Below are 24006 nucleotides of genomic sequence, written 5' to 3' on the forward strand. Positions count from 1 at the left end.
GGCAACGAGAGAGTAACATTAAAAATAAAACATTGAAACTGCAGTAGAATCCCTGGAAACATTCCAATACAAAACTGAATGACCAACAGCCCCGCCACCCTGACCTTTGAGGTCGCGAAGTCCCCGGCCAGGGATAAGTATTTATATCTGTATATATTTGAGTTTCTGTTTACGTTCGCTCAGCTAGTTGCTTTTTTTTTTTTTTTAGAGGATTCTGATATGATGTGTTGAGGGTATGTACAAGTTATTGATCAATTATAATCAAACATGATGGAAATCTATAATTTTAGAGGCTCACTTAACTCATTTTCTGGTAAATCCAACCGATTGTGTTTTATTTAGAAATATGTCAGCGGAAGTGTAACGGATAATGTCTTCCGCTTGACACATTGTGTTCCCTCTCCGCGGAGCAGAGTCTGAAACAAGTTCCAGTCCGTCGAGTTCCTCCGGTTCTTCTTAACCCGTGTACAACCGGAGGTTCTGTTCTGATTTGTTGGTGAACACATTTGAAGAGTAAAATGTGTTTTTGTAAAGAAGACGAGTTCATCCGCTAATTGCCGCTGTAAGTTGATCACATTAAAAGTTAACGTTGCTTGCTAAAGCTAACGACTGTCTGACCCGGATCGAGCCCGAACTGCTGACAAACATTTGTTTTGTTGTTCGGCTTCTTTCGTGGGAACTTTTCGACCTAAAGTTGACCAAACATTGGGATCCGAAAGTTGGAAACTTTCCGTTGAAGTTGAGTGAAAATGGAGCCCGAGAGCTAACGGTGTGCGCATGCGCGGTCCCCGTTCCGCCTTCTTCCCCATAGTTTGCACCTTGTTTGTCTCCTGCCCGGAGGTGAACCACGGAACCGGGATGGCCGCCGACTCCACCGTCAGGTTCACCCTGCTCCATCGGACCTGTAAGCTGGTCGTACTGCTGTGTTTCCTCCACATCTCCGTCACCTTCTTCTTCTACGTCCGCTCTCTGGACATACGGTTCGCCTTCGTCCAGAACCAGCAGTCCCATAACGTCTCCACACAGGCGAACCGGGTCGTTGACCTAGACTTCACCTCCGAAACTGAACCAAAGGAGGGCGAAACCAAGAAAGCGGAGCCAGCTGAGCTGGTCCCAAAAGAGGAGACGGGGGACGAGTCGCAAGCTCCGGAGGACGAGAAGAAGAAGGCGGAAGAACCAGAGAAGAAGCTGGAGAAATGTCCCGAGACATCGCCTCTGTTGGGTAAGACCCGTATGTGGACCTGTACGTAGACCGTGTGCTGATCAGTATAGAGATTTTTAAAGACTCGTATTTAGAACCCTGCATAGACTCAGATTGTATAAAAGAGGGTTAAGACCAAGACTGTGACTGGACCAGCTCTGGATGCGGTATCTGGTGGTCTGTGGAGTTCGGTGACCTTAACTCACATGAACTGGATGATCACAGATGTTTATTATCAGTCGGTTGATTCGTGTTTCCTCAGCTGGGACCCCTTCTGATGTCCAACAGCTCCGCTCTTAGAACTAGACCCACCGGGTCCCATCAGGACCACTCTGGACCCATCAGGTCCTCTGAGCTTAACTCTGTATATCTTCATAACATGGTATTCATCACCGTGGTTTAAAGCTTCACGTGAGTCCAGCTTCTAATCACGCAGCTGGAAGTCTGCTCCTCTGTTCTGGTCTTCATGGAGAAAATGTCTTTCAATTTCTGCTGTTAATAATTGGAATTGGACCACAGTGGGTCTGATGTCTGAACGTTCCTTGTGTCTGTCCTCAGTCTGATTGTGCCTCGTGACTGTCCTCAGTGTGAACGTGCCTTATGTCTGTCCTCAGTGTGAACGTGCCTCATGTCTGTCCTCAGTGTGAACGTGCCTCATGTCTGTCCTCAGTGTGAACGTGCCTCATGTCTGTCCTCAGTGCGAACGTGCCTCATGTCTGTCCTCAGTGCGAACGTGCCTCATGTCTGTCCTCAGTGCGAACGTGCCTCATGTCTGTCCTCAGTGCGAACGTGCCTCATGTCTGTCCTCAGTGCGAACGTTCCTTGTGTCTGTCCTCAGTCTGATTGTGTCTCATGTCTGTCCTCAGTCTGATTGTGCCTCGTGACTGTCCTCAGTGTGATTGTGTCTCGTGTCTGTCCTCAGTGGGGCCTCTGCGGATAGAGTTCAACACCCCGGTGAACCTTGATCAGATCAAGCAGATGAACCCCAACGTGCAGCCGGGGGGGCGTTTCCGACCTGGAGACTGCGTAGCTCTGGCAAAGGTGGCCATCATCATCCCCTTCAGGAGACGAGACGAGCACCTGAAGTTCTGGCTCTTCTACCTGCACCCCATCCTGCAGAGACAGCAGCTAGATTACGGAGTCTACGTCATCAACCAGGTACTCTTCATGTCTCCACGACAAACCGCTTCAGACCAGGTTTCCCCCGGTCTAACGCTGTCACAGCGATGTCACAGTGAAGGTTGATAATAATCTCGGTGAATATTCAAATTCTTGCTATCAGAATTCTGTGTATTCCTTGAGCTGTTCGCTGTAGAAAGGAGAAGGTTAGAACACTGATCAGCTGAGGCCTCTGGTGGAGGAGAAGTTGATATGACCGATTTGGGGCTGTGCGGTAACAAATAATATGACAATTATGTTTTTTTCTTTTTTGAGTAAACGCGTATATTCATTGACGGCGAAAGGAGCGCTGGCCAGCTCGTTAGCTCGTTAGCTGTTGGGGCTGCTAGTTTGGCCATTTTTGGATTTTTGTCTTCCGTTTTCTCACAATTTGGGATAGCAGAGCATTCGGTTTGGGGCCATATAATGTACTCAAAGCGCTGGTGAAGCCACAAAACCGCAAGACCAGTCACAAACAACACATAACACCTACACAAAAATAAGTAAATGAACTCTCTCTCTTCCACCCCCCCACGTCACGCTCTCTGCGGTTTAAATGAACGACAACAATAATCAAATGCTGACCGCTGATCAAGCGTTTTAAGCTCGCTATTCTTGTCCAAAATATGGCAGGCTTCATTCAGTGACTGAAACAAATAGTATTAACATTAATTGAAGTTTTACAGTATGAACCGACATTAAACGCTCCGAGCGAGCTGTGCTGTGGTAAACATGGCATGAAACGTCAAATAATCAAACCAGTGCATGAAGCTGTTGTAGCCCATCTAGTCTATTTTGTTAATCTACATTTGAATATTAATTTTCACATTCGAATAGTTGTTTTAACTATTGGAATATATATTCGAATTTAGAATATTCGTTTCAGCCCTATTGGACACAGCCAAAAATACATGATTGTTTTATCTGTGGTTCCCTCAGTGCTTGTTAATGGTCCTTCTTGAACATCTTATTGATGTCAAATATTTACATTGACAGACATTAAGTCTTGAAGACCTAAAAGACTGAACTTGTGAACAGTTTTTTGATTCGTGGAGATTATTAGATTATTTATACAAAATGATTACACCTCAAGTAATTTTAATTATAAATATTTAAATACGTAAATACTGCCTCGACTGCCTGCCATCTCGGTGTAGTGCTTACCGCATCACGTTGCTGACGGAGATGAGCTAACCTCATCCCGTTGCTAACGGTGTAGAGCTAGCCATCACGTTGCTGACGGAGATGAGCTAACCTCATCCCGTTGCTAACGGTGTAGAGCTAGCCATCACGTTGCTGACGGAGATGAGCTAACCTCATCCCGTTGCTAACGGTATAGAGCTAGCCATTACGTTGCTGACGGACATGAGCTAACCTCATTCCGTTGCTAACGGTATAGAGCTAGCCATCACGTTGCTGACGGAGATGAGCTAGCCATCACGTTGCTGACGGAGATGAGCTAACCTCATCACGTTGCTAATGGTATAGAGCTAGCCATTACCTTGCTGACGGAGATGAGCTAACCTCTTCCCGTTAATAACGGTATAGAGCTAGCCATCACGTTGCTGACGGAGATGAGCTAGCCATCATGTTGCTGACGGAGATGAGCTAACCTCATCCCATTGCTAACGGAATAGAGCTAGCCATTACGTTGCTGACGGACATGAGCTAACCTCATTCCGTTGCTAACGGTATAGAGCTAGCCATCACGTTGCTGACGGAGATGAGCTAACCTCATCCTGTTGCTAACGGTATAGAGCTAGCCATCACGTTGCTGACGGAGATGAGCTAACCTCATCCCGTTGCTAACGGTGTAGAGCTAGCCATCACGTTGCTGACGGAGATGAGCTAACCTCATTCCGTTGCTAACGGTATAGAGCTAGCCATCACGTTGCTGACGGAGATGAGCTAGCCATCACGTTGCTGACGGAGATGAGCTAACCTCATCCCGTTGCTAATGGTATAGAGCTAGCCATTACGTTGCTGACGGAGATGAGCTAACCTCTTCCCGTTGCTGACGGAGATGAGCTAACCTCTTCCCGTTGCTAACGGTATAGAGCTAGCCATCACGTTGCTGACGGAGATGAGCTAGCCATCACGTTGCTGACGGAGATGAGCTAGCCATCATGTTGCTGACGGAGATGAGCTAACCTCATCCTGTTGCTAATGGTATAGAGCTAGCCATTCGTTGCTGACGGAGATGAGCTAACCTCATCCCGTTGCTAACGGTATAGAGCTAGCCATCACGTTGCTGACGGAGATGAGCTAACCTCATCCCGTTGCTAATGGTATAGAGCTAGCCATTCGTTGCTGACGGAGATGAGCTAACCTCATCCCATTGCTAACGGAATAGAGCTAGCCATTACGTTGCTGACGGACATGAGCTAACCTCATTCCGTTGCTAACGGTATAGAGCTAGCCATCACGTTGCTGACGGAGATGAGCTAACCTCATCCCGTTGCTAATGGTATAGAGCTAGCCATCACGTTGCTGACGGAGATGAGCTAACCTCATCCCGTTGCTAATGGTATAGAGCTAGCCATTCGTTGCTGATGGAGATGAGCTAATCTTATTAGGATGCTGAGTGTGAGATGCATGTAATGGTAAAATATGTTGTAACATGTGTCTTGTGCTAAACACGTGTCTCAAGTGTCTGTATTTGACCCTGACGTGCAAAAGCAGAAAGATTTAAGGTTTCCATATGCAGCTGTGTCTGAAGAAGTTAACTTGCTCTCACAGGCGCTCGAACAAAGGAACAGTGTGTTTTACCCTCATCCTCACCTGGGTTCTTATCTCAACCTGGTTTGCAGCTTCTCGTACCCGGCACTGGTCTTCACATGTGTATAAAGCCATTTACACCGAACGCTGAGATACGTGCTCGTGTATTCAACCTCCTGCTCGCAAGCAATAGTTAGAGCCAGATATAAGCTAAAACTTACTGGGTGAAACCAGCTTTAGTTCTGCTTTCATGCTTCAATCTACACACCGGACCAAAACCTCCTGGACCACGGCTATTCAACAGGACTACACTATCTGATCTGTTGAATGTAGACTTTGTTTGACTGCATGTAGCTCAGTGATTTCTAAAGCTGTCGTCACACCCAAAGCGAAGCAAATTTTGTGAGCAAGTTAATTCGATGCACATACTCGAATGGTTGCGAAGGACACAAATGAAGGAATAGCGTGAAGCAAAAAAAATTAGCTTCCTTTGCGCAAGTTGAAATATTTCAACTTTGGCAAAAAACTAATTGCCGGTCAGTGTTGAGATGCTACACCAGACACCGATAGACAGGCGCGCCGCAGCTTAGATTGAACGCCTGTAGAGAGATCCTGGCGCTGACCCGAGCCAACGGCTCATCAAACTGGCTACTGGTTAGCCTCAAGTGGCGCTGGAAGCTGCGGTCATCCAGGCCCAGTTTCTGGAGAAGTTGGTGAAATTCCCTGAGCGACGTAGTGGTTATTTCCATGAGAAGTAGTGGTTATTTCCATGAGAAGTAGTGGTTATTTCCATGAGAAGTAGTGGTTATTTCCATGAGAAGTAGTGGTTATTTCCATGGCGGATAGCAGAAATGAACTGTTTTTACGGAGATAAGCCACGCCCCCTCTCTGGTGCGAAGGAAGTGATTGCGCGAATGGCGGGAATTGACCACAAATAGTCGGGCGGGTAAACTCACGCAAGTAAAGCGCTTTGCTTTTGGTGTGAACGGACTTTAGCAGATGATAAAATCCTGTGTGTGAGGATTAAACAAGAGAGCGAATTAAACAAAGATCAGCCCTGTTTGTCTAAATTCTTCCTCCTCTTTGTTTGTTTGTGATTCACAGTTGTTCTTCTCTTCTTCGCTCTTCTGTGCTCCTCTTCCTCTGTTCTACTTTGGCTCCACCGCTCACACGCCTCCCTCACCCTCCTTCTGCATGTTAGGCGCTTCTGACCAATGGTTGTGGTTGCTGGAGCTGTTGAGACCTGCTCCTGCTTGGTTTTCACCAATAGCAGCTGGTGTTTGCAGACCAATCTGCTCTGGTAATACAGGCTTTCCTTCTTTCTACCTCCTTCTGATTTCTGTTTGCAGCAGCAGAACGCAGAAAAGCTTCAGTCATTCATGTTCCAGCTGTTTTAGACTATTGTATGCACCTGATGTACTCTGACCTGGTAACGTATCTCATGTACCTTTTTTTACACACAGTATTATATTAAGGGTACAACACAAACCTCGCGGTTCGGATCATGCTGATTATCATTATAATTATAATAATCATAATCATTATAATTTACAGGGAAGCCAAAATGCCTCAAGCTTCTCTTCCACTCGCCATGACCTTGCATGTTAAATAGTCCTGACCGCTTTATTTATGTTCATATCTGTTTACTGACAAATTGGTATTTCGCGTCTGGTTGTCACGGTACCAAAGGGATGACTTCGATACAATAAGGGCCATAAATATCATGATATTCAATTCTATACCACAAGTACGATACTTGTATATTTACGTACGGTTTTTGATATTCGTGCTTATTGGCATCATTATGATGAATCCTTTTTTAACAGCAATGATTCCTACACCTGGAGTCTGTGCCGTTCACAGGTAGTCAACGAAGCTTCACACCTGAGAGCTCATACAGGTCTTGGTTGCCTAGCAACCTGTGGTATGTTTACTGCGGCCTGCAGCACAATAGCTTCCATAGAAACCTGATGAGGAGCTACTGGTCGTTATTAAACGCTGTGGCGAGGATCTTCTTTGTAGATTACCCACAGTGCAACAGTGTGTCTGCTGAGGCTGGAGGATGTAGATGCTGTGTGTGTCTCTAAGTAATCTGCTGTTGACCAGGACGGAGAGGCAGTCTTTAACCGGGCCAAGCTGCTAAATGTGGGCTACCGGGAGGCCCTGAAGGACTACGACTACGAGTGCTTCGTCTTCAGTGACGTGGACCTGATCCCCATGGACGACCGCAACATCTACAGGTGCTTCAGTCAGCCCCGACACCTGTCCGTCTCCATGGACAAGTTTGGCTTCAGGTGAGACGCCCGCCTGCTGCCTGTGGTCGTAATTGATCAAACCACCTCAGTTCTTTCACCTTGAGGTTGATTTGGAAAAACACTCAGACAGGAAGCAGCATTTGGTTTTGGCTCAGTGGCGTTTGGTTGTGCTCGAGCACACGGTGTCTCTCTATGGTTCAAACGGGCTAACGGCTAGCATCAGCACGTGTGAGCGACAGACGGAGGCAAATCAGGAAACATTTATTGCCATAATATGTCAGACATACAAGGCATTTGACTGGACGACAAGACAACAGTGCACGAGGAATAAAATATAATGTTAGGGTTAATAAAATATAATGTTAGGGTTAGAAGTATAAATGCAGCTGAACAAATACGCTGCGTTATTTGAATGGCGTTTAAAAAAGAAAAAAGGAAAACCCCTCAATGTGTGGCGGCCGATGCACCTCCACAAATGAGTCTGTGGGAAACACGGCAAACTAACTGAGCCAACTCCGAGTAAAGCATAGTTTCTGTTCAGGGTCTGAGGAACAACCAGAGACCAGGGGTCCGTTTAACAAACCCTAAACTCAGAGGTTCTGGTTTCACAGCAGCTCACATCAACTCCAGTAGGTTGACTCACAGTATAAAGGCAGCATGAATGGATCCATGATACTACGAGTCACCATGACAACCACCACAAACAGTATATTCACCCCTATTGAGCTGCAAATATTAATGCAAGCATACGAGTATGAACCCGTAATTAGAAAGAAAGCAACACGCTGCTGCAGCAAAAGACAGAGAAACGGTGTAAGTTCCAATATAGTGTTAAGTTCATATTTAATGTACACTAATCATAATCCATACGTTTGACTAATTCAGTTTTTACACTGTTTGTTAGAATGCACTACACACAGGCTGGAAATACACACACATCCTCATATTTAATCACAAGAACAATATCGCTGGTAAAAACTGGTTCGATGGTGTTGAACCTGTAATGTGTTTCCTTCAGGTGCGTCCTGTGGGACTCCTCTTTAATGTCTCACTGGTTTGTGTCCAACAAAAAGGTTTAAAAGACGTTTCTCACGGCTCTGCATGCAGCAGCTTTACTAATATTCTAATGTTGTAAAGGAAAAAACACATAATACTACACAACGAATGTGCTCGTATGTGAGAGCACGTCCACCATGGGGGACGTTAGTCTAAAGGCCGCCGCGTGTTTCTGCGTCTTTACGCACTGGTTTCACTTCCTGGTTGTAAAGTCCTGCGTGTGTTGCAGAGCGATTCACCTCCAGAACAACAGGTGGAGTCACGTGTTTTGTTGAAGACGACCTGGAGAGTCACGTCTTTGTGTGTGGAAGTCGCTGGTTGCTTTATTTATTGATCATAGACTTTATTGCCCCGTGCATCCACACTGCTGCTTTTCATCACGGACACATTTGTCCCGTATTTTCCTCCACGACTTTGTCCCCTCGTTGGTGGAGATCTCCCTCCATGAATCAGAGGCCATCCGGCGTCCTCATAGTCCGCCAATGACGGCTTGTACAAGCGCTCATATTTAAAAGCTCTTCAATCTGATCCGTTCTCTCGTAAACGTTCTTCCTTTTAATAACGGCCGTATTGTGCTGTGAAAACGGAGACGTGAGACTCCGTAAAGGACGTAGTCAGAGACCAATCACAGCCTGCTGCTGCAGGAGGCTGCGTCGCTTTAGACGCTAGTCTAGAACAATGGGTCGACGCACGCAAGGAGGCGTGAAAAGACACGCGAGGGACACGCAAGGGGGTCTTGCGTAGCGTGTCCTTGCGTCTCTGGAAACGCAGAAGCATAAACTAGGTTTAAGAGGACCCTCCGGTTTGGGGCGACATTGGAAATTGGGCCTTCATGTGTCTCAGGAAGTGCTGACAGACACCACAGAGGAAGAGATTATTTGGCCACTTCCTGTTTCCTCTGGGCACAACACAGACACCACGTACACGTGACCGCACGCACACACATGCACTCGTTTTCATTACTTCACATTGGACATTACAGGGACTGTTATTTCCTGGAGACCATAACCTCACTAAATGTGTCCTCATGTCCTTCAGGCTGCCCTATAATCAGTATTTTGGAGGCGTGTCTTCAATGAGTAAAGAACAATACCTGAAGATAAACGGCTTCCCCAACAACTACTGGGGCTGGGGAGGAGAAGACGACGACATCTTCAACAGGTACGACACACACACACATTCATGTCAATGCAGTTATTTCCTGTTTGTTCACACTCTTGCTCACTTACTGACAGCTGGTATTTTATTATAAAAACTATCTTCTAACCCTGTCACACTAAATATCCCCTTTGTGTGCGCATAGCTCAAACAGACTTCATTGGGAGGTTGGGGGGGCTTAGCCCAAAGGGGAGTGGCATGTTTGCATATATATATATAATATATATAATATATATATAATATATATATAATATATATATATATATATATATATAATATATATATATATATATATATTATATATATATTATAACTTTTCCATGTGAGAAAACTAAAGTTTAATTTAAGGATTTAACCCAAATATTATTTTTAATGTTTTTTTGGAAGCCAATAATGCCAAATGATTTTAGGGGCTAAAATAAGCCTGACGACGCCCCGAGTATGCGCATATATATCTTTATATATGACCGTTGTCCCGTTGTCTGCAGGTTGTCCTCTAGAGGAATGTCCATCTCCAGGCCCAGTGGAGATGTGGGGAAGTGCAGGATGATCCGCCACGACAGAGACAAGCAGAACGACCCCAACCCTCAGAGGTAGAGACCAGGTTATTGATCGATATCTGGACTGATCATGTTAATAATTGACCTTCTCATTGATCGATCGGGTCATCGACTTCATCCTGAAGAACTTAATGTGTCTTAAGACTGTCACCTTTTTGGGACCTTTATATAATTCTTAGTGAGAGCGAGGTGCTTGGGACACTAGCAATGTGGGGACACGTGGCAGGCGAGGACGTTTTAGTCTGATTGGGTTTTTTACGCGGATGTAACCTGAGGAAACCCAGCAGGACGCTTTCACGGCAATTGGATGTGATTGACTTCCGTCCTTTGTCTATTCAGCTCAAGATGTCTCATGTGTCTGGACATCTTGATCATGAAGACGTCAATATGCCATATTAGAATAATAGTAAGAGCGCCACCTAATGGCAACAGGAAGTTGTCACTTTCACATCCTGCTGCTGCTTCCAACCCGACAACCATGTACGCAAACAAACATGATGATGTCACACTGTTTGACGACTCCAACCAGCCCTGAAAGAGTTAGAAAATGACGGTGCAGATCTACACCCAAAAAGATCCTATCAGAATCCAGTCAGGATTAAATTCTCTACTTCCGCGGTCCATTTGTTCCTCTCACCCGTCTTTCTCTCGCTTTCTCTCTTTTTCTCAATTGTCGCTGTCCATCTTTTCTTCCTCTGGTCTTTTATTTGTAATTTGCTGCTACCTCTCTCGTCTGTCCTCAGTATTGAGACAATATTGTCCTGCCTGGAATGCAAAGGACGTCCTCTGAGTCCAGATCCGGTCCACCAGTTGGGACGGATACCCTGCAAGTGAATTTTCTGTGTGCGGTCTTCATTCCTTTCATAGTGATATTACACATCAGAACAGTCATCATGTCCAGATGTTCTGGCGTGAGCTGCTTAAGAGCAGATGTCGTTGGTTGTGCTCCATGGGGACGGTTGTAAGGAGACGTTCAAGGGCGGAAACATGTGAACTGGTCTGGCGATGGATGAGGTTTAGGATCGATCTGGGGGGTGATTGATGAGGTTTATGATTGATCTCCTGTGTCTCAGGTTCGACCGGATCGCTCACACCAGAGACACGATGCACAAAGACGGCATCAACTCTCTCTCCTACAACGTGGTGAAGACGGAGCGCTTGGATCTCTTCACTAAGATCACAGTGGACGTGGGGAAACCATGACGACCAGCGGCAGGGTCAGCTGACTCCAACATCAGACCTTCACCATGGACCTTCATAGGAAAAGGAGACAACCACCACCTTTATTGGAGGGGGATTGTGGGTAATAAGGGGCGGGGCATCTCCCTCATCACGGCAGAGAGGAGCTTTTATGTGATGGAGCCTAAATTTCACTTCCTTTCCATGTGCAACCTTCAGTTTCGACTCTCAAACCAAAGTTTAGTACATGTTTCATAGTTGCTGTCTTTCAGTTAACTTCTACTGACAATGTACTCAAACGTTTTCCTTCCTCCAAACATACTGGCCTCAGAAGGAACGCAGTGACTTCCCACCAAAACAATCACCCCTCCCACTTTAATTCATATCTCATGCACTACGGAGGCCTTACTGGAGGTGTTGTCTCCACGACAACGATCATTATTCATCAAAAAACTGGAAATATTCCAGATGTGATGCTAACGCTAGCTGTTGTGGCTAGCTCCAGCCTTGTGCCCCATGTTGTCTCGGGACTTTTAGTCTTGAGCAGTTCTCTTGATAATCAGGTTTAATCCTCCAATTGATCAGCTTCCAGCCAAAGTTGAACCATCAGACTGAGTCAGGATCTTATAAGTGTCCTTATAAGAGCGTAAACATTTATTGATCCAGTTTGGACCAAAGAATGCAATAATATATCTCTGTGTGTGTGTGTGTGTGCGCCTTCAGACCAACAACCTTCGATAAGTGAATGAATCACTGTTAAAGTGCCTTAAAATGAATGCAGTCTAACTGGTGTGACTTGATGAACCCGTCTGTAAATGTATGGAGATAAAAATAGAAGTAAAGAATCAAACAGAACTTTGTCATTTATGTTCATCCATCAAACTAGTTTCCCCTGGAATAACCTCTGTGTGGGGGGGGGGGGGGGGGGGGCATCATCACCTACATGCCATACTATTAAACAAAACAGAAGAACATTGAGTAAAATCGTTTAATTCAAAAATCTGTCAACGTAAAAAGTTCACCACATTGTTCTGAGGATGACGACAGGAATAGTTTGGACACGAGCAGAGGTGCTCCTACGCCGACTAAACTAAAAGACTCAAACTACTTTCTAAACATGCTCGGCTCTGTTGGACTAACTTAACTTCCGCTGCTGTTCTTGTGAAGCAACAGTCGACACAGGAAACGACCTCGTCACCGTGACAACGGCTCTGGGACGCACAAGACAGCACAACTGACAAGAACCTTCTGAAGGACACGTGTCTCCTGGGTGGCAGTGAGGTCATCAGCAGCTCTTCTTCCCTTTCTTCTTCTCGGCCTTGGTCTGCTCCTTCTCCAGGTGTTTCTGAAACGACAGCAGCTGTCTGCAGTGACGCGGCGACATCAAACCCCCCCGTGGGCGGAGCTGGTCTCACCTGCAGCTTGTCGTAGTGCGCCTGGCTGCTGCAGTGCGTCTTCTTGGCCGTCTCTTCGTTGGAGTAAAACAGGAAGCAGACGCGGCAGTAAAACCCCATCTTCACATGTTCAACACCTGGCACACGGAACATGATCACAACACACACACACTGCTTGTTAAAGGGGAAGATTGTGTAAATGCTGTTGCTTTGGGTATCCGGCTCATCTACCGACACAAAGACAACGCCCGCGATTCGTCCTGGTTCTTGTACAAATCCTTTTATTCTTTTCCAGGAACAGTGAGCTGTAACGTTACCGTTTAACCGCAACTCTTCTACACAACACGGGAACGCCTAGCGTGTGACTCCCTATGATTCACGTGACACACGCACTACGATATCTGCCAAAGCGCTTCGCTTGGTTTCTGTGAACCTCAGATACACTTGGAACAGGTCGCTAGCAGCATGGAGCTAATGAAGCTAGCTCATTAGCATTTAAAGGAACAGGCACTCAACAGGTCCCTCTGTGGACGGCTGTTTCAGACGCGGTAAAGAGGGTTCTGCTTTAAATGATCTGTGTGGTATTTTGACCAAAGTATGTTCCAGACATTCATCAAGACCCAAAGGAACCGACACACGGCAGGTGCTTTAACAGCCAATCAAATGGCAGCAACTCAGTGCATTTAGACACATACACATCAGAAAGGGGATCAACGTGGTTGTTGGTGCTGGTCTGAGTACGTCCAAACTGCTCATCTACAGGACACGCAACCATCTCCAGGACACGCAACCATCTCCAGGGTTCAAAGGTTGATCCCGAAAAGAGAAAATAGCAGCTGCGATGTGGATGACGATTCCGTGTTGGTGTGAGAGGTCAGAGGAGACCGGTCCTAGACGATAGAAGGGCAACAGGAACTCAACTAACCACTTGTTACAACCAAGGAACACACAACACCATCTCTGAACGCACAACATGTGGAACCTGGAAGAAGAATGTGTACTAAGGCTGGATGCATCACCAGTGGAACTAGTTGGACCAGGACCAACGGTTCAGGCTGTTGGTGGTGTGGTGTGGTGGTGGTGGTGGTGGTGGGTGGTGCAGCCTGCCTGAGTTGTTGCTGACCACCTCCATCCCTTTAGGACCACAGTGTCAAAGCTCATATCTCACACTGGTGTCTTGAACGTGACAATGAGTTGTAGGGCTGCACGCTATGACCAGAAGTCCATATCACGGTATTTAGATTCAGAACCTAACAGTGTTTTTTCAAGTAAACATTAATTCATTGACCTGAACAGCTGTTCGCCATTCGGGTCTGACGCCACCAGCGGCTCGACAGACAAACAGACGCAGCTCCTCTCTCAACGCACAAGTTGTGTCCGTTTAAAGAAGCGGGTTTAGTGGAAAATCAGTTTAACCTTAAAGTCTAGTTTATGCTTCTGCGTTTCCAGAGAGACGCAAGAGCCCCTCGCGTGTCCCTCATTGGACAATCATAATCTGTCTATGATGGACTTACCAACGGGGGTGTTGGGGTCATGGGGGGCCAGCGGCAGGGACGCCACGCTGGGTTTGTGTTCAGCCGGCGGGGGGGCCTCGGTCTCCGTGTTCTCATTGGACGATGACTGCACCTCCTGCAGCTCGGAGCAGCAGAGAATGACTCATGACATCACCAACAGCCAAACCAAAAACAAGAGGAAACTCACTTCCTGGCAGATCTTCTGGTTCTCATCGGAACCGTCAGGTATCTTCTCCAATGGCTTTTCTTCTTCTTTGTTTTCATAACTCAGCACCTCTTCCTTTCTCTCCTTCTCCTCCATCTCCTCCTCATGTTTCTTGTCTTCCTTGGATTTCTTGGCCGGAGGTTCTTCAGGATGTTTGGAGGATTTAGGAGAAATGCTGCTGTTCTCTCTCTTTCTGTCTGGACATCGGTGTCTAAAAACAAAACCAATTGATAAACTAGATGGACGATAGTTCTGTCTTTTTAAAAACTGCTTGTTCCCCACTGAAGAAGAAACTGACCCGTGTTTGAGCTGTCTGTACTTCCTGCTGACGTAAACAGTCAAACGTTTCCCGTTGAACCTTGGAGGATTTACTTTGCAATCTTCTGCCATTTTCTCAGCCTCCTCAGCTTTCTCCATCTCTATGAAACACTGAGGACAAAAACACGAGACAGGGCTGGCTCGGCCTCACAGCTAGGGCCGGCTCGGCCTCACGAGACAGGGCCGGCTCGGCCTCACGAGACAGGGCCGGCTCGGCCTCACGAGACAGGGCCGGCTCGGCCTCACGAGACAGGGCCGGCTCGGCCTCACGAGACAGGGCCGGCTCGGCCAGCTCGGACCATCTGCTATAGGCCCAGACTTACTAAGTTCCCCGTTCAATGAATCATTGTGGTTTCTGCTGATACTTACTGCCATCATCACTATTAGACAGTTACATTACTATTACTTATTGTACTACCATTTACTGTATCCACTGCTGCTGTTATTATTTGTAATACTGATACCATGATTATTATGCTCGATACTTTTTTATTCCGTTCAGGATGGAAGATGCTGTGAAGACCACAAAGCCCTCCATTTATTTTGGGCTGTACCAGAAATTGATGTTAGATTGAATTAAATGAGAAGCGCTTTGCCGTGGCGGTCGTACCTCTCTCTTCAACCTGTTGAGGAAATACTTCTCGACCCTCCCGAACGGTTCCGCCAGTTTCAAGATGGCGTCGTCCGAGTACTTGATGTTGGGGATCTGACCCACGTAGACTACCCTGCTGGAGCCGCACTAACACAGGAGACATCAACACGTCAACCCAAACATTCAACTTCTCCCTTGTAAATGTCAAATATAACCGTCAACACCTCTTTGATCCTTAGACATGTTTCTGTTAAAATTGCAATAAAACTATTGTGCAAATGTTTATTGTGTTTATTCTCATTGCAACAGTAAAATGTACTTTGCACTTTTGTTAGGAAACCGTAGCTACTGTTTGGCTTAGTCTGTGCCACTGAAGGTCGCCGCGTGTTTCTGCGTCTTTACGCACTGGTTTCACTTCCTGGTTGTAAAGTCCTGCGTGTGTTGCAGAGCGATTCACCTCCAGAACAACAGGTGGAGTCACGTGTTTTGTTGAAGACGACCTGGAGAGTCACGTCTTTGTGTGTGGAAGTCGTTGGTTGCTTTATTTATGTATCATAGACTTTATTGCCCCGTGCATCCACACTGCTGCTTTTCATCAAGGACACATTTGTCCCGTATTTTCCTCCACGACTTTGTTCCCTCGTTTGTGGAGATCTCCCTCCATGAATCAGAGGCCATCCGGCGTCCTCATAGTCCGCCAATGACGGCTTGTACAAGCGCTCATATTTAAAAGCTCTTCAATCTGATCCGTTCTCTCGTCAACGTTCTTCCTTTTAATAACGGCCGTATTGTGCTGTGAAAACGGAGACGTGAGACTCTAAAGGACGTAGTCAGAGACCAATCACAGCCTGCTGCTGCAGGAGGCTGCAAAGCTTTAGACGCTGGTCTACAAAAATGGGTCGACGCACGCAAGGAGGCGTGAAAAGACACGCGAGGGACTCTTGCGTGTCCCTGAAAAGGCAGAAGCATAAACTAGGCAGACGAGAGACCTTCGTGGGTGTCGAGATGATTTCACAGGAACTCGTGGTGTGTGAGAGTTATCTTCAACTATATTATTCGCAGGTGAGGAGGAAAACCTTGACGTGTGCTTGATGCATGACTACTCGCAGGTATTTCATAAATGTTGTGTTCTTTTTAGAACACCTTTATAACGTTTGATATCCAATATAATCGCAGCACAGTAGCAGAATGCTTTAAGATAAAGATAAGAGCTCCTCTCGACTTTGAGTCAAATGTGCAGTTTGGAACTTAAAGAGTAATCAGATGTAACCCTTTGGCCCGCTCACCTGGATGGTCGGGTAGCTCAGGGAGTGACTGACCCTCACCGGGCGGCCGCACACAGACGCCGTGATGTTACCGTTGTAGAAGCTGGCCATGGCACGAGCTTCTTCTTCTGTGGCAAACTGAAGGTACGCCTGAAGAACATATGGAACGTTTAATAAAGCAGACACACGGGATGCTGATGAACCGGTAAGGGGGGGGGGGGGGGGGGGTACCTCCGGTCTCAGGTCCAGCACCAGATGTTTCACCACCTTCCCAAAAGGTTTGGCAAGTCCCTGAAGCTCGTTCATGAAGTTGTAACCTCGTCTGAAGCCCACGATGTTCACCACCCTCATTCCCTGGAGAAGAGGATGAGAAGGAGAAGAAGCAGCATGTCAGTGGTGACGTTGAGCTCCGGTCTCAGAACCGTCTCTGTGGACGGACCGACACTCACCCCTTTCCTGGTGTTGTCTGCAGAAGAGAGGAGACACAAAGGGTCAATGACAGCTTTCATCTCAACATCTAAGGACGATTTATGGAGAAACCTTCATGTACCGGTGGAGTCGGACTCTCCGTCTCTTTCGTCCTCGTCAAGCTCGTCCAGCGTCACAAAGTCCTCCATGTTCGCCAGGAAGTCACGATCAAACTGAGCAACGACAACAAAAGACTTCATGTTGTGGGGAGAGACGCGCGCACGCACGCACACACGCACGCACGCACACACACAAACACACACACCATAGCATCAGCAGACAGGTCTCCCTCCACCGTCTCTGAACCTTCTCCGGGTTCTGCTTCCATTTCTTCTTTAATCTCGGGTTCCTCGGCAGAGACTTCGGTCTCTGTATGTTCGGCCTGTTCCTCTGACTCCGCCTCCTGCTTGAACTCTGCTTCGGCCCCACCCACATCTCCAGGTGGGTCTTCTGTGACATCATCCCCATCAGGAACCTGTGTGTACGTGATCAGAGAGCTTCTGTAAATCAGTGATCATTGGATGAGATTAAACATGTTGAATTTTCTAACCTCCTCCTGCTCCTCTGTGCCTCCTTTTGGCTTCTCCCCCTCTGCAACTCCATCAGCTACGTGCTCCTCCCCTTGGTCCTCCCCATCCATAACTCCTGACACCTCCTCCTCCTCCTCCTCCTCCTCCTCCTCCTCTGTATGTTGGTCCTCCTCCTTCTTGTCCTCCTCCCTGGTTCTAGATGAGGACTTGGAGGAGGTCCTGGTTCCGGAGGAGTAGGAGGTGTCAGCTCCGCTGCTCCTCTGGCTGCGATCCTCTCCTCCTTGTCTGCGGTTGACGCTGAAACAGAAGCGTGAGACGGATCTGTGAGGAGCTGATGAAGAACGCGGTTGTGTGATGGTTCCAGATGTTCTGAGCTCACGTTAGGGTCTTGTACTTGGTGCAGATGTTGAGGCGGATCGGTCTGCCTTTGATGGTGAGAGGGTTCACGCTGTAATACTTCACCAACATCTCAGCGTCCTCCGGAGTCCCAAGCTGGACAAAAGCCTGGAGGACAAATGGATCAATATATTGATAGATGGATGATTTAGACCAGTTATTATTATTATTGTTGTTATTGGAGTGTGTGTGTGTGTGTGTGTGTGGAGACGCTGCCTAAGCTCCGCCTCCTCTCCCGACAAACAGCAGACAAGAGGACAGAGGCTCCCCGATGGACTAAAATGTTGATGACACTCATATGTAAAATGATTATGAGATATTGCACACTGACAATCATCACGCTCATTTTCATCTATTGTGCGAGAAGTCAATACGTTGATTATGGCGACACAGATGAAGAGAACCTCGATGGTCTACCTGGTCAGTGAGGAACAGGTGCTTCTCCACAGTGCCGAAGCGTCCCGCGATGGTGAGCAGCTCTTTCTTCTTCTCGTCCTCTCTGGGCAGGTTGGAAAAGAACACCACCTGGCTGCCCTGACCTTTGACCTCCCGGGCAGACCTGTCGGCGGCCCGCTGGTCCTTCTGAGTGAGAAACAGAGAAGGTCTCAGGGGGTGGGACAGCAGCGGGACTACAGGAGGAAGAGGAGAACGTGCACCTCAATCACCAGCAGCCTCTTGGACAGGTAGAAGCTCAGCTCCTTCCCGTACAGAGACGCCTGGTTCTGCTCGTAGTAGTTCACCATGTCCACAGCCTCCTCGTGGCTGCTCATCTCCAGGAAGGCCTGGTGGAGACACGGGGGGTCAGACACCGGACACCACAACGGAGATGAGGAGAACTTGAGCGGAGGTGTTTACCTTGTTCTTGAGGACCAGGTGCTCCGTCAGACAGCCGAAGGGCTCGGTGAAGGAAAACAGAGTCTTGTTGCTCAGAGGCTTCCGGTCGTATTTCACCACCACCACCCTGCTCCTGACCTGAGGAGACCAACGGTAGTTACACAGCACCACCCTGCTCCTCACCACACCATCACGTCCTACTGAAGAAACACGTCACATTGGTTAAAGACACACCGGAGGACAAACTGACCTTATTTTGTCCCGACTGGTTCTTTCCTGACAGACCAGGACCTCCTCCACCTCCTCCTGAAACACACTGACCATTAGTCTGCAGAAACTACTCACTTTAAAAACAGTTATCCCTAATAAATATCAACACTAGTGAGAACATTCATTAGGAATATAATAACATATCAATACAATTACTATGAAGAATAAAATGAATTATTAAGACAATAATCATAATTATGAATGTAATAATGAAATGTGCTAATAATAAAACACAAATAATAATAAAACAGGGTCTTGCCCCAGCTGGAGGACATCCCTCTCCCGGTCTGAGAGGAAGACACGGGGGCCGGTCCCAGCAGCCCTGCAGACATGTTGGGGGTCTCCAGAAGACTGGAACAGAGACAGCGGTCAACAGGAAGCTCTGCTCCAGATGTTTCCTGTGAGCTCCACCTTCTCATTCAGTGAGTCTGTCTAACGTCCACATCACATTACGCTTTTATCCAACGCGACTTACTTTTTTAACTCGTGGCTTTTTACATTTTGCCCGGGGAGCAATGAGGGGTTTGGTGTCTTGCTAAGGGACACTTCGACATGAGACATGGGGCAGCCGGGGCTCAAACCGCCAACCTTGTGGTTCCCGGCGCGCCCGCTCAACCCCTGAGTGCAACTAAACTACGAGAGTCCTCAAAGTGGTAAAACCTGCAGGACTCTTACCTTCTGCCGGAGGACATGCCAGGGTCCCAGTCCGGATACCTGAAAGCACAGAGGGCATCGTCAGCACCAGAAGCAGAACTCAGACGCCAGTCGCTGTGGGACACTCACATGTTGAGCAGCAGCCGTCTGTTCTCATCGTGCCGGAGTCCGTTAGTGTGCTGGTTCCACTCCTGCCGACGCAGACAGAGTCAGCGAGTTAAACATCAGAGCCTCGACATCTTCTCTTACTTTCACGCCGACGCCTCGTAACAAAGAACATTTCATATCAAGACTGATCCGTATTGATAATGTTAGGAGCTCCTGTTATTATTGATAACATGAGCAGAGGACTGTAATGTGTTTTCATCTCCGGGTGAGGAGAATGAAAGATCAGATTCAACCAGAATACTATGAATCCCATGAAAGTAACAATGTCATCGTGTACAGAGCTGCTGATTGGTCCGGGATGGACACGCCCTCCGGACTAAGCCGGCCTGTTATGTGTGAATACTCTAGATGGAGGAGGAACAGATGACCAGGAAAGAACTTCTGCGCCACTATAAAGAAACAGAAGACATGCTGTGGGGTCACCAGAAGAAGAAGACAGGAAGCTGGTGTACTCACCATGTTGGAATGAACGTCAAAGTCACAAAGAGAGCACACGTGGGGGAACATGGGGGGCATGACCCCCAAGAAGTCTTGGACCTTCCCATTGGACGGGGAGCCCATCCTCCTCTGCCTAAAGTTGGGGTCGGAGGCCGACGGCCCGATGCCGACCCCGCTGTAGGAGTCGTGGCGGGAAAGCTCCGAGTACGGACGTTCTCTGCTGCCCCCCCCGCTGCCGTAACTCAAGCCGTAGCCGCGGCTGGGGGCGCCGTCCTGCAGCGAACCGTAGCCAAAGTCCGCAGAAGTCTGGACCCGGGCCGAGCCGGGCCCCAGAGAAGGACCGCCCATCCTCTCCGTGTTCCCGCCGTCCCAGCTGTCGCGTCCTCCTCGGTACCCGCCGTCTGAGGACACGGCCGCGGCCCCCCGCCGCTCCGAGGCGTCCCCCTTACGGCTCTTGAGCTGCATGAGGATGTGCGGCAGCGTCTCCACGCTGATGTCTTCTTCTGGGATCTCAGCCAGAGCGTCCAGGTCAGAGGGCGACAGGCCCAGACTGGCAAACAGCTTCATGGTGTTGCCGATGTGGTTACCACCACCGCGCCGCGGAATCTGGGAGCCCCCGTCCTGGTTGTCCATGCCGCTGCCCACCCCCACGCCCGAGGCCCCGCCCCCCATCTGCCTGCCGGACCGCTGCTCGCTCATGCTGAAGTTCAAGGTCTCGGCGGCAGCGAGGAGCCCGCGGCCCACGGCGAAGTGTTTTTGACCCCCGTCAGACTGAGACTTCTGAGACATGACGGACAGCTTGTTCACAAGCGATTAAGAAAAGAGTCTGAAGGACGGGGGAGGGGGTTAATATCAGTGAAGGGAAGTCCTCTTCTGTGGACGTCTGCAGAAACACAACGAGGAGGAGGAGGCGTGGCCTCCGATAAGAACACAGGAGCCAGAGGAGGTGGACACGAGGATGTATTAAAGGAGGCTAGGAAAGGAGACACAACAAGCTGTGAAGAGCGACCGGAGGAGGAGGCGAAGGAAATCTCCTCACTGAACAAGGAGGAGCTCTGACAGATGTAATTAAAATCATCTTCCATCTGAATCATTTCCTTTCAAATGTCAACGAGTAGAGATCAGCGGCTGAAGAAGTAGATCCTCCACTCAAGTAACACATCAAGTACATCAAAGCACCATCGGGCTCCATCCTGTGAGAACCACGTGTCTCTAAAAACAACGACTGATTTAACGTATCTATTTAGTTGGATGTTGTGACAACAACGATACTTTGTCATGTTTATGTTTTTTTGTTAAAACCGTCTGTCCGCTGAAAGATTCTCAGACACGCAGGTAGCAGATATTGTAGAACAACCACAAGTATCTGATCCCTGCAGATTACTACAGTAGAGTCCTACTATAGTAACCGATCCATGCTGTGTACAGTACTGGGCAGACAGTGTTTAAGGAGAACATACACAAACGTTTCCTCGGTTGTTCCTCGCGTTTAAGAGAAAAGTGTCTTCCTGCTAGTTAGGAATTAGGAGAACTGTAATATAATTGAATACTTCAAAGTAAACACTTCTGACACGTGGTTTTCACTGTACAGGAAGGACATAAACATGTTATATAATCAAGTCATGTATGAGGACCTCGATTGTAAACTGAAGTAAAGCACTTAACGTAAATGTAACGTTACTTTGTAACGGTTCTTCACTAACTTGCATGGAGGACAACGCTGTGCTAGCAGCTACGCTAATGGTGCTAGCATACGGTCACTGCACCACGAGTTTAAACCGAAGAAGCCGAAAGACTTTAACCACCGATTAACGTTTTAATCGCACCAGCGTGTGACATTAAGTTAGGTGAATGTAACAATACCGCACACACGAAGCTAGCTTTAGCATACAGCCTAGTATTAACGCCAACTAATTAATGTTCGATGACTTGAGCCGTGAATAGCTTAAGCAAAAATCCACTGCTAGCCGCTGGCTAAACGAGTTTATAGTTCCATGCCTGTATGTCTTCCATAAATATTTCTAATGGTGTTCATATAATCGCGTGAATTAGTGAATGGGAACTTACGTTACCTAAATCGGATGCGTAGGTGATAGCTAGCTGAGCTAGCCAAAGTACCCAACGTGAAGACTGAAGTATCGCGGTGTTTTCTTCTTCTTCTTCTGTCTTATTTGGTTCACTGCGCACCTCGAACCGATGAAATGACTTATGCTGCCGACTGCTGTTCCAGATGTGTGCTACACCGCGTCTTCATACTGAAGAATATACTAACGTTATATATTACATTAATATATATAGAGAGAAACAGAGCGACAGTATGTAACTTAAGTGACGGACCCCACTAGCCGACTTTCGGGCAGCTTGGTTTCAACGGGTCTGGCGGGCACGTGAAGGCAGCAGTGCGGTTCGTCCACTCATGAGCGAGCACGACCTGACGTCACCAATGTAAACAAACAAGAAGCCGCCATTACGGTGAGGAGAAGCTGCCGTCGGAGTTCCGTGGATCGATCCGGGTTGTGAGCTACTCCCGCGGCTTCAGCGGCTCGTGCTGTTCAGTCCCTCTGGCGGAACGTATCCGGGCGCGTCTCTGTGTGTCTTAACTCCGTTTCCGGTGTCTCAACGGCCACTAAAGGTCGGTCTGTCAGCGGCCATAACAGCGACCCAGACGGACCGGAGCAGGTGCTCGGCGGGTCTCACCGTGTCCTTGTGGCGCACGTCCGAGACCAGAGACATGAGGGACCCGAGACTCAGCCGCGAGACCACTACCATCAACACGGAGCTGGTTCTGAACCGCGTCCCCGAGGATGACCCGTTCGCTGAGTACATGTGGATGGAGAACGAGGAGGAGTTCAACCGGCAGGTCAGTGTCCCCATAGGACAGACAGGTACATGTGTCACGGCTGCTCCATGTCCTTAGAGGATACACACATCTGTGTTTGACGGCTATATGTCCTCAGAGGGGAAACATGTCCATCCGTGTCCACGGAGGATATTACGGCTGCTCTGTCTCGTAAACACGTCCTAATGTCTACAGATTGTTTGCATGGTGTGTCTCAGGTGGAGGAGGAGCTCTGGGAGGAGGAGTTCATGGAGCGATGCTTCCAGGAGATGCTGGAGGAAGAGGAGCAGTGGGAGTGGTTCATCCCCTCCAGAGACCTCCCGCAGGAGGTCCAGGAGCTTGTGGTGAGTTCAGGTGGTGTGGAGACAGAGGACATGGGAAACGTTGGACACAAGCCTCACTACTGTCCTTCTGTCCTCCAGATGAAAAGCAGTCTGAACCCTAACGCCAAGGAGTTCACGCCGGGTATCCAGAAACATGTCATGTGATCCCTGCGGGCTCCGCCCCCTCCCGTGACATCATCAAGGTGTCTGAAGTGTTGCCAAAGTTCTGATGACGTGTTGCCCATGGTTACTAGAGTCCTCCCCGCCCATCTGTCTGTCTCGTCTTTCACATTTAGTTTAGTGGTTTTCAGCCAGAATCCTTGTGTGAGCCATCTGACACGTTTTTTTCTAAATGAATACAAAGTTATGTATAAAAAGTAATATAAAGAAAACAATAATCTATTTTTCCTTAAATCTATTTGAAATAAATGTTTTATTGGAAAAAAGCATTGGTTTTATTAACTAATGATCAACAGCATTAAAAGTTAAAGCAGGAAAATAGAAACATTTACG

At 47.8% G+C, this 24006-nt stretch overlaps 3 protein-coding genes across 12 annotated transcripts; 2 read left to right on the forward strand and 1 right to left on the reverse strand.

The window, feature by feature from the left end:
- The first annotated feature begins 197 nt into the window (after positions 1-197).
- Positions 198-12140, forward strand: b4galt1l (DP-Gal:betaGlcNAc beta 1,4- galactosyltransferase, polypeptide 1, like). Of its 4 annotated transcripts, XM_078101647.1 has the most exons (7): positions 210-562; positions 812-1222; positions 2124-2359; positions 7184-7371; positions 9427-9549; positions 10035-10139; positions 11180-12140. In XM_078101647.1, exons 2-7 carry the CDS (start codon positions 859-861, stop codon positions 11307-11309), a joined length of 1146 nt encoding a protein of 381 aa, XP_077957773.1. In that variant the 5' UTR covers positions 210-562; positions 812-858; the 3' UTR covers positions 11310-12140. The 4 variants fall into 4 exon arrangements, with proteins under 4 accessions (XP_040029304.1, XP_040029305.1, XP_077957773.1 ...); XM_040173370.2 differs by having other exon boundaries at positions 198-1222; XM_078101648.1 differs by lacking the exons at positions 7184-7371; positions 9427-9549; positions 10035-10139; positions 11180-12140 and adding an exon at positions 6182-6631.
- A 119-nt stretch (positions 12141-12259) lies between these two features.
- On the reverse strand, positions 12260-22894 carry matr3l1.2 (matrin 3-like 1.2). 6 transcript variants are annotated; one of them, XM_078101640.1, is made up of 23 exons: positions 22669-22763; positions 22404-22586; positions 20350-21214; positions 19855-19916; positions 19747-19785; positions 19331-19422; positions 19052-19107; positions 18823-18939; positions 18624-18749; positions 18385-18549; positions 17951-18075; positions 17592-17868; positions 17307-17516; positions 17124-17214; positions 17023-17039; positions 16805-16927; positions 16595-16723; positions 15327-15455; positions 14697-14827; positions 14381-14609; positions 14194-14308; positions 12701-12816; positions 12260-12630 (listed from the first exon to the last, which is right to left on the reverse strand). In XM_078101640.1, the coding sequence occupies exons 3-23, from the start codon at positions 21118-21120 to the stop codon at positions 12571-12573; spliced, it is 3180 nt and encodes a 1059-aa protein (XP_077957766.1). In that variant the 5' UTR covers positions 21121-21214; positions 22404-22586; positions 22669-22763; the 3' UTR covers positions 12260-12570. The 6 variants fall into 6 exon arrangements, 5 of the variants coding, with proteins under 5 accessions (XP_077957766.1, XP_077957768.1, XP_040029301.2 ...); XM_078101642.1 differs by having other exon boundaries at positions 22399-22894; XM_040173367.2 differs by having other exon boundaries at positions 20350-21304; positions 22404-22768.
- Positions 22782-23885, forward strand: LOC120817306 (polyadenylate-binding protein-interacting protein 2). Of its 2 annotated transcripts, XM_078101649.1 has the most exons (4): positions 22782-22841; positions 22966-23191; positions 23389-23514; positions 23593-23885. In XM_078101649.1, exons 2-4 carry the CDS (start codon positions 23063-23065, stop codon positions 23656-23658), a joined length of 321 nt encoding a protein of 106 aa, XP_077957775.1. In that variant the 5' UTR covers positions 22782-22841; positions 22966-23062; the 3' UTR covers positions 23659-23885. The 2 variants fall into 2 exon arrangements, with proteins under 2 accessions (XP_077957775.1, XP_040029309.1); XM_040173375.2 differs by lacking the exon at positions 22782-22841 and having other exon boundaries at positions 22881-23191.
- Positions 23886-24006: the final 121 nt, after the last annotated feature.

Source organism: Gasterosteus aculeatus, chromosome 4, assembly GCF_964276395.1.
Source record: "Gasterosteus aculeatus chromosome 4, fGasAcu3.hap1.1, whole genome shotgun sequence".
Taxonomy (NCBI): domain Eukaryota; kingdom Metazoa; phylum Chordata; class Actinopteri; order Perciformes; family Gasterosteidae; genus Gasterosteus; species Gasterosteus aculeatus.

Coding starts and splice junctions, on each gene's coding strand:
- b4galt1l (XM_040173370.2), top strand. CDS start 778: ATGCGCGGTCCCCGTTCCGCCTTCTTCCCCATAGTTTGCACCTTGTTT. Junction 9,550..10,034: donor GACGACGACATCTTCAACAG/GTACGACACACA, acceptor CGTTGTCTGCAG/GTTGTCCTCTAGAGGAATGT. Junction 10,140..11,179: donor AACGACCCCAACCCTCAGAG/GTAGAGACCAGG, acceptor CCTGTGTCTCAG/GTTCGACCGGATCGCTCACA.
- LOC120817306 (XM_078101649.1), top strand. CDS start 23,063: ATGAGGGACCCGAGACTCAGCCGCGAGACCACTACCATCAACACGGAG. Junction 23,192..23,388: donor AGGAGGAGTTCAACCGGCAG/GTCAGTGTCCCC, acceptor GGTGTGTCTCAG/GTGGAGGAGGAGCTCTGGGA. Junction 23,515..23,592: donor AGGAGGTCCAGGAGCTTGTG/GTGAGTTCAGGT, acceptor TCTGTCCTCCAG/ATGAAAAGCAGTCTGAACCC.
- matr3l1.2 (XM_078101642.1), bottom strand. CDS start 21,120: ATGTCTCAGAAGTCTCAGTCTGACGGGGGTCAAAAACACTTCGCCGTG. Junction 19,423..19,746: donor GGCATGTCCTCCGGCAGAAG/GTAAGAGTCCTG, acceptor TCTCTGTTCCAG/TCTTCTGGAGACCCCCAACA. Junction 18,550..18,623: donor AGAGGCTGCTGGTGATTGAG/GTGCACGTTCTC, acceptor TTTCTCACTCAG/AAGGACCAGCGGGCCGCCGA.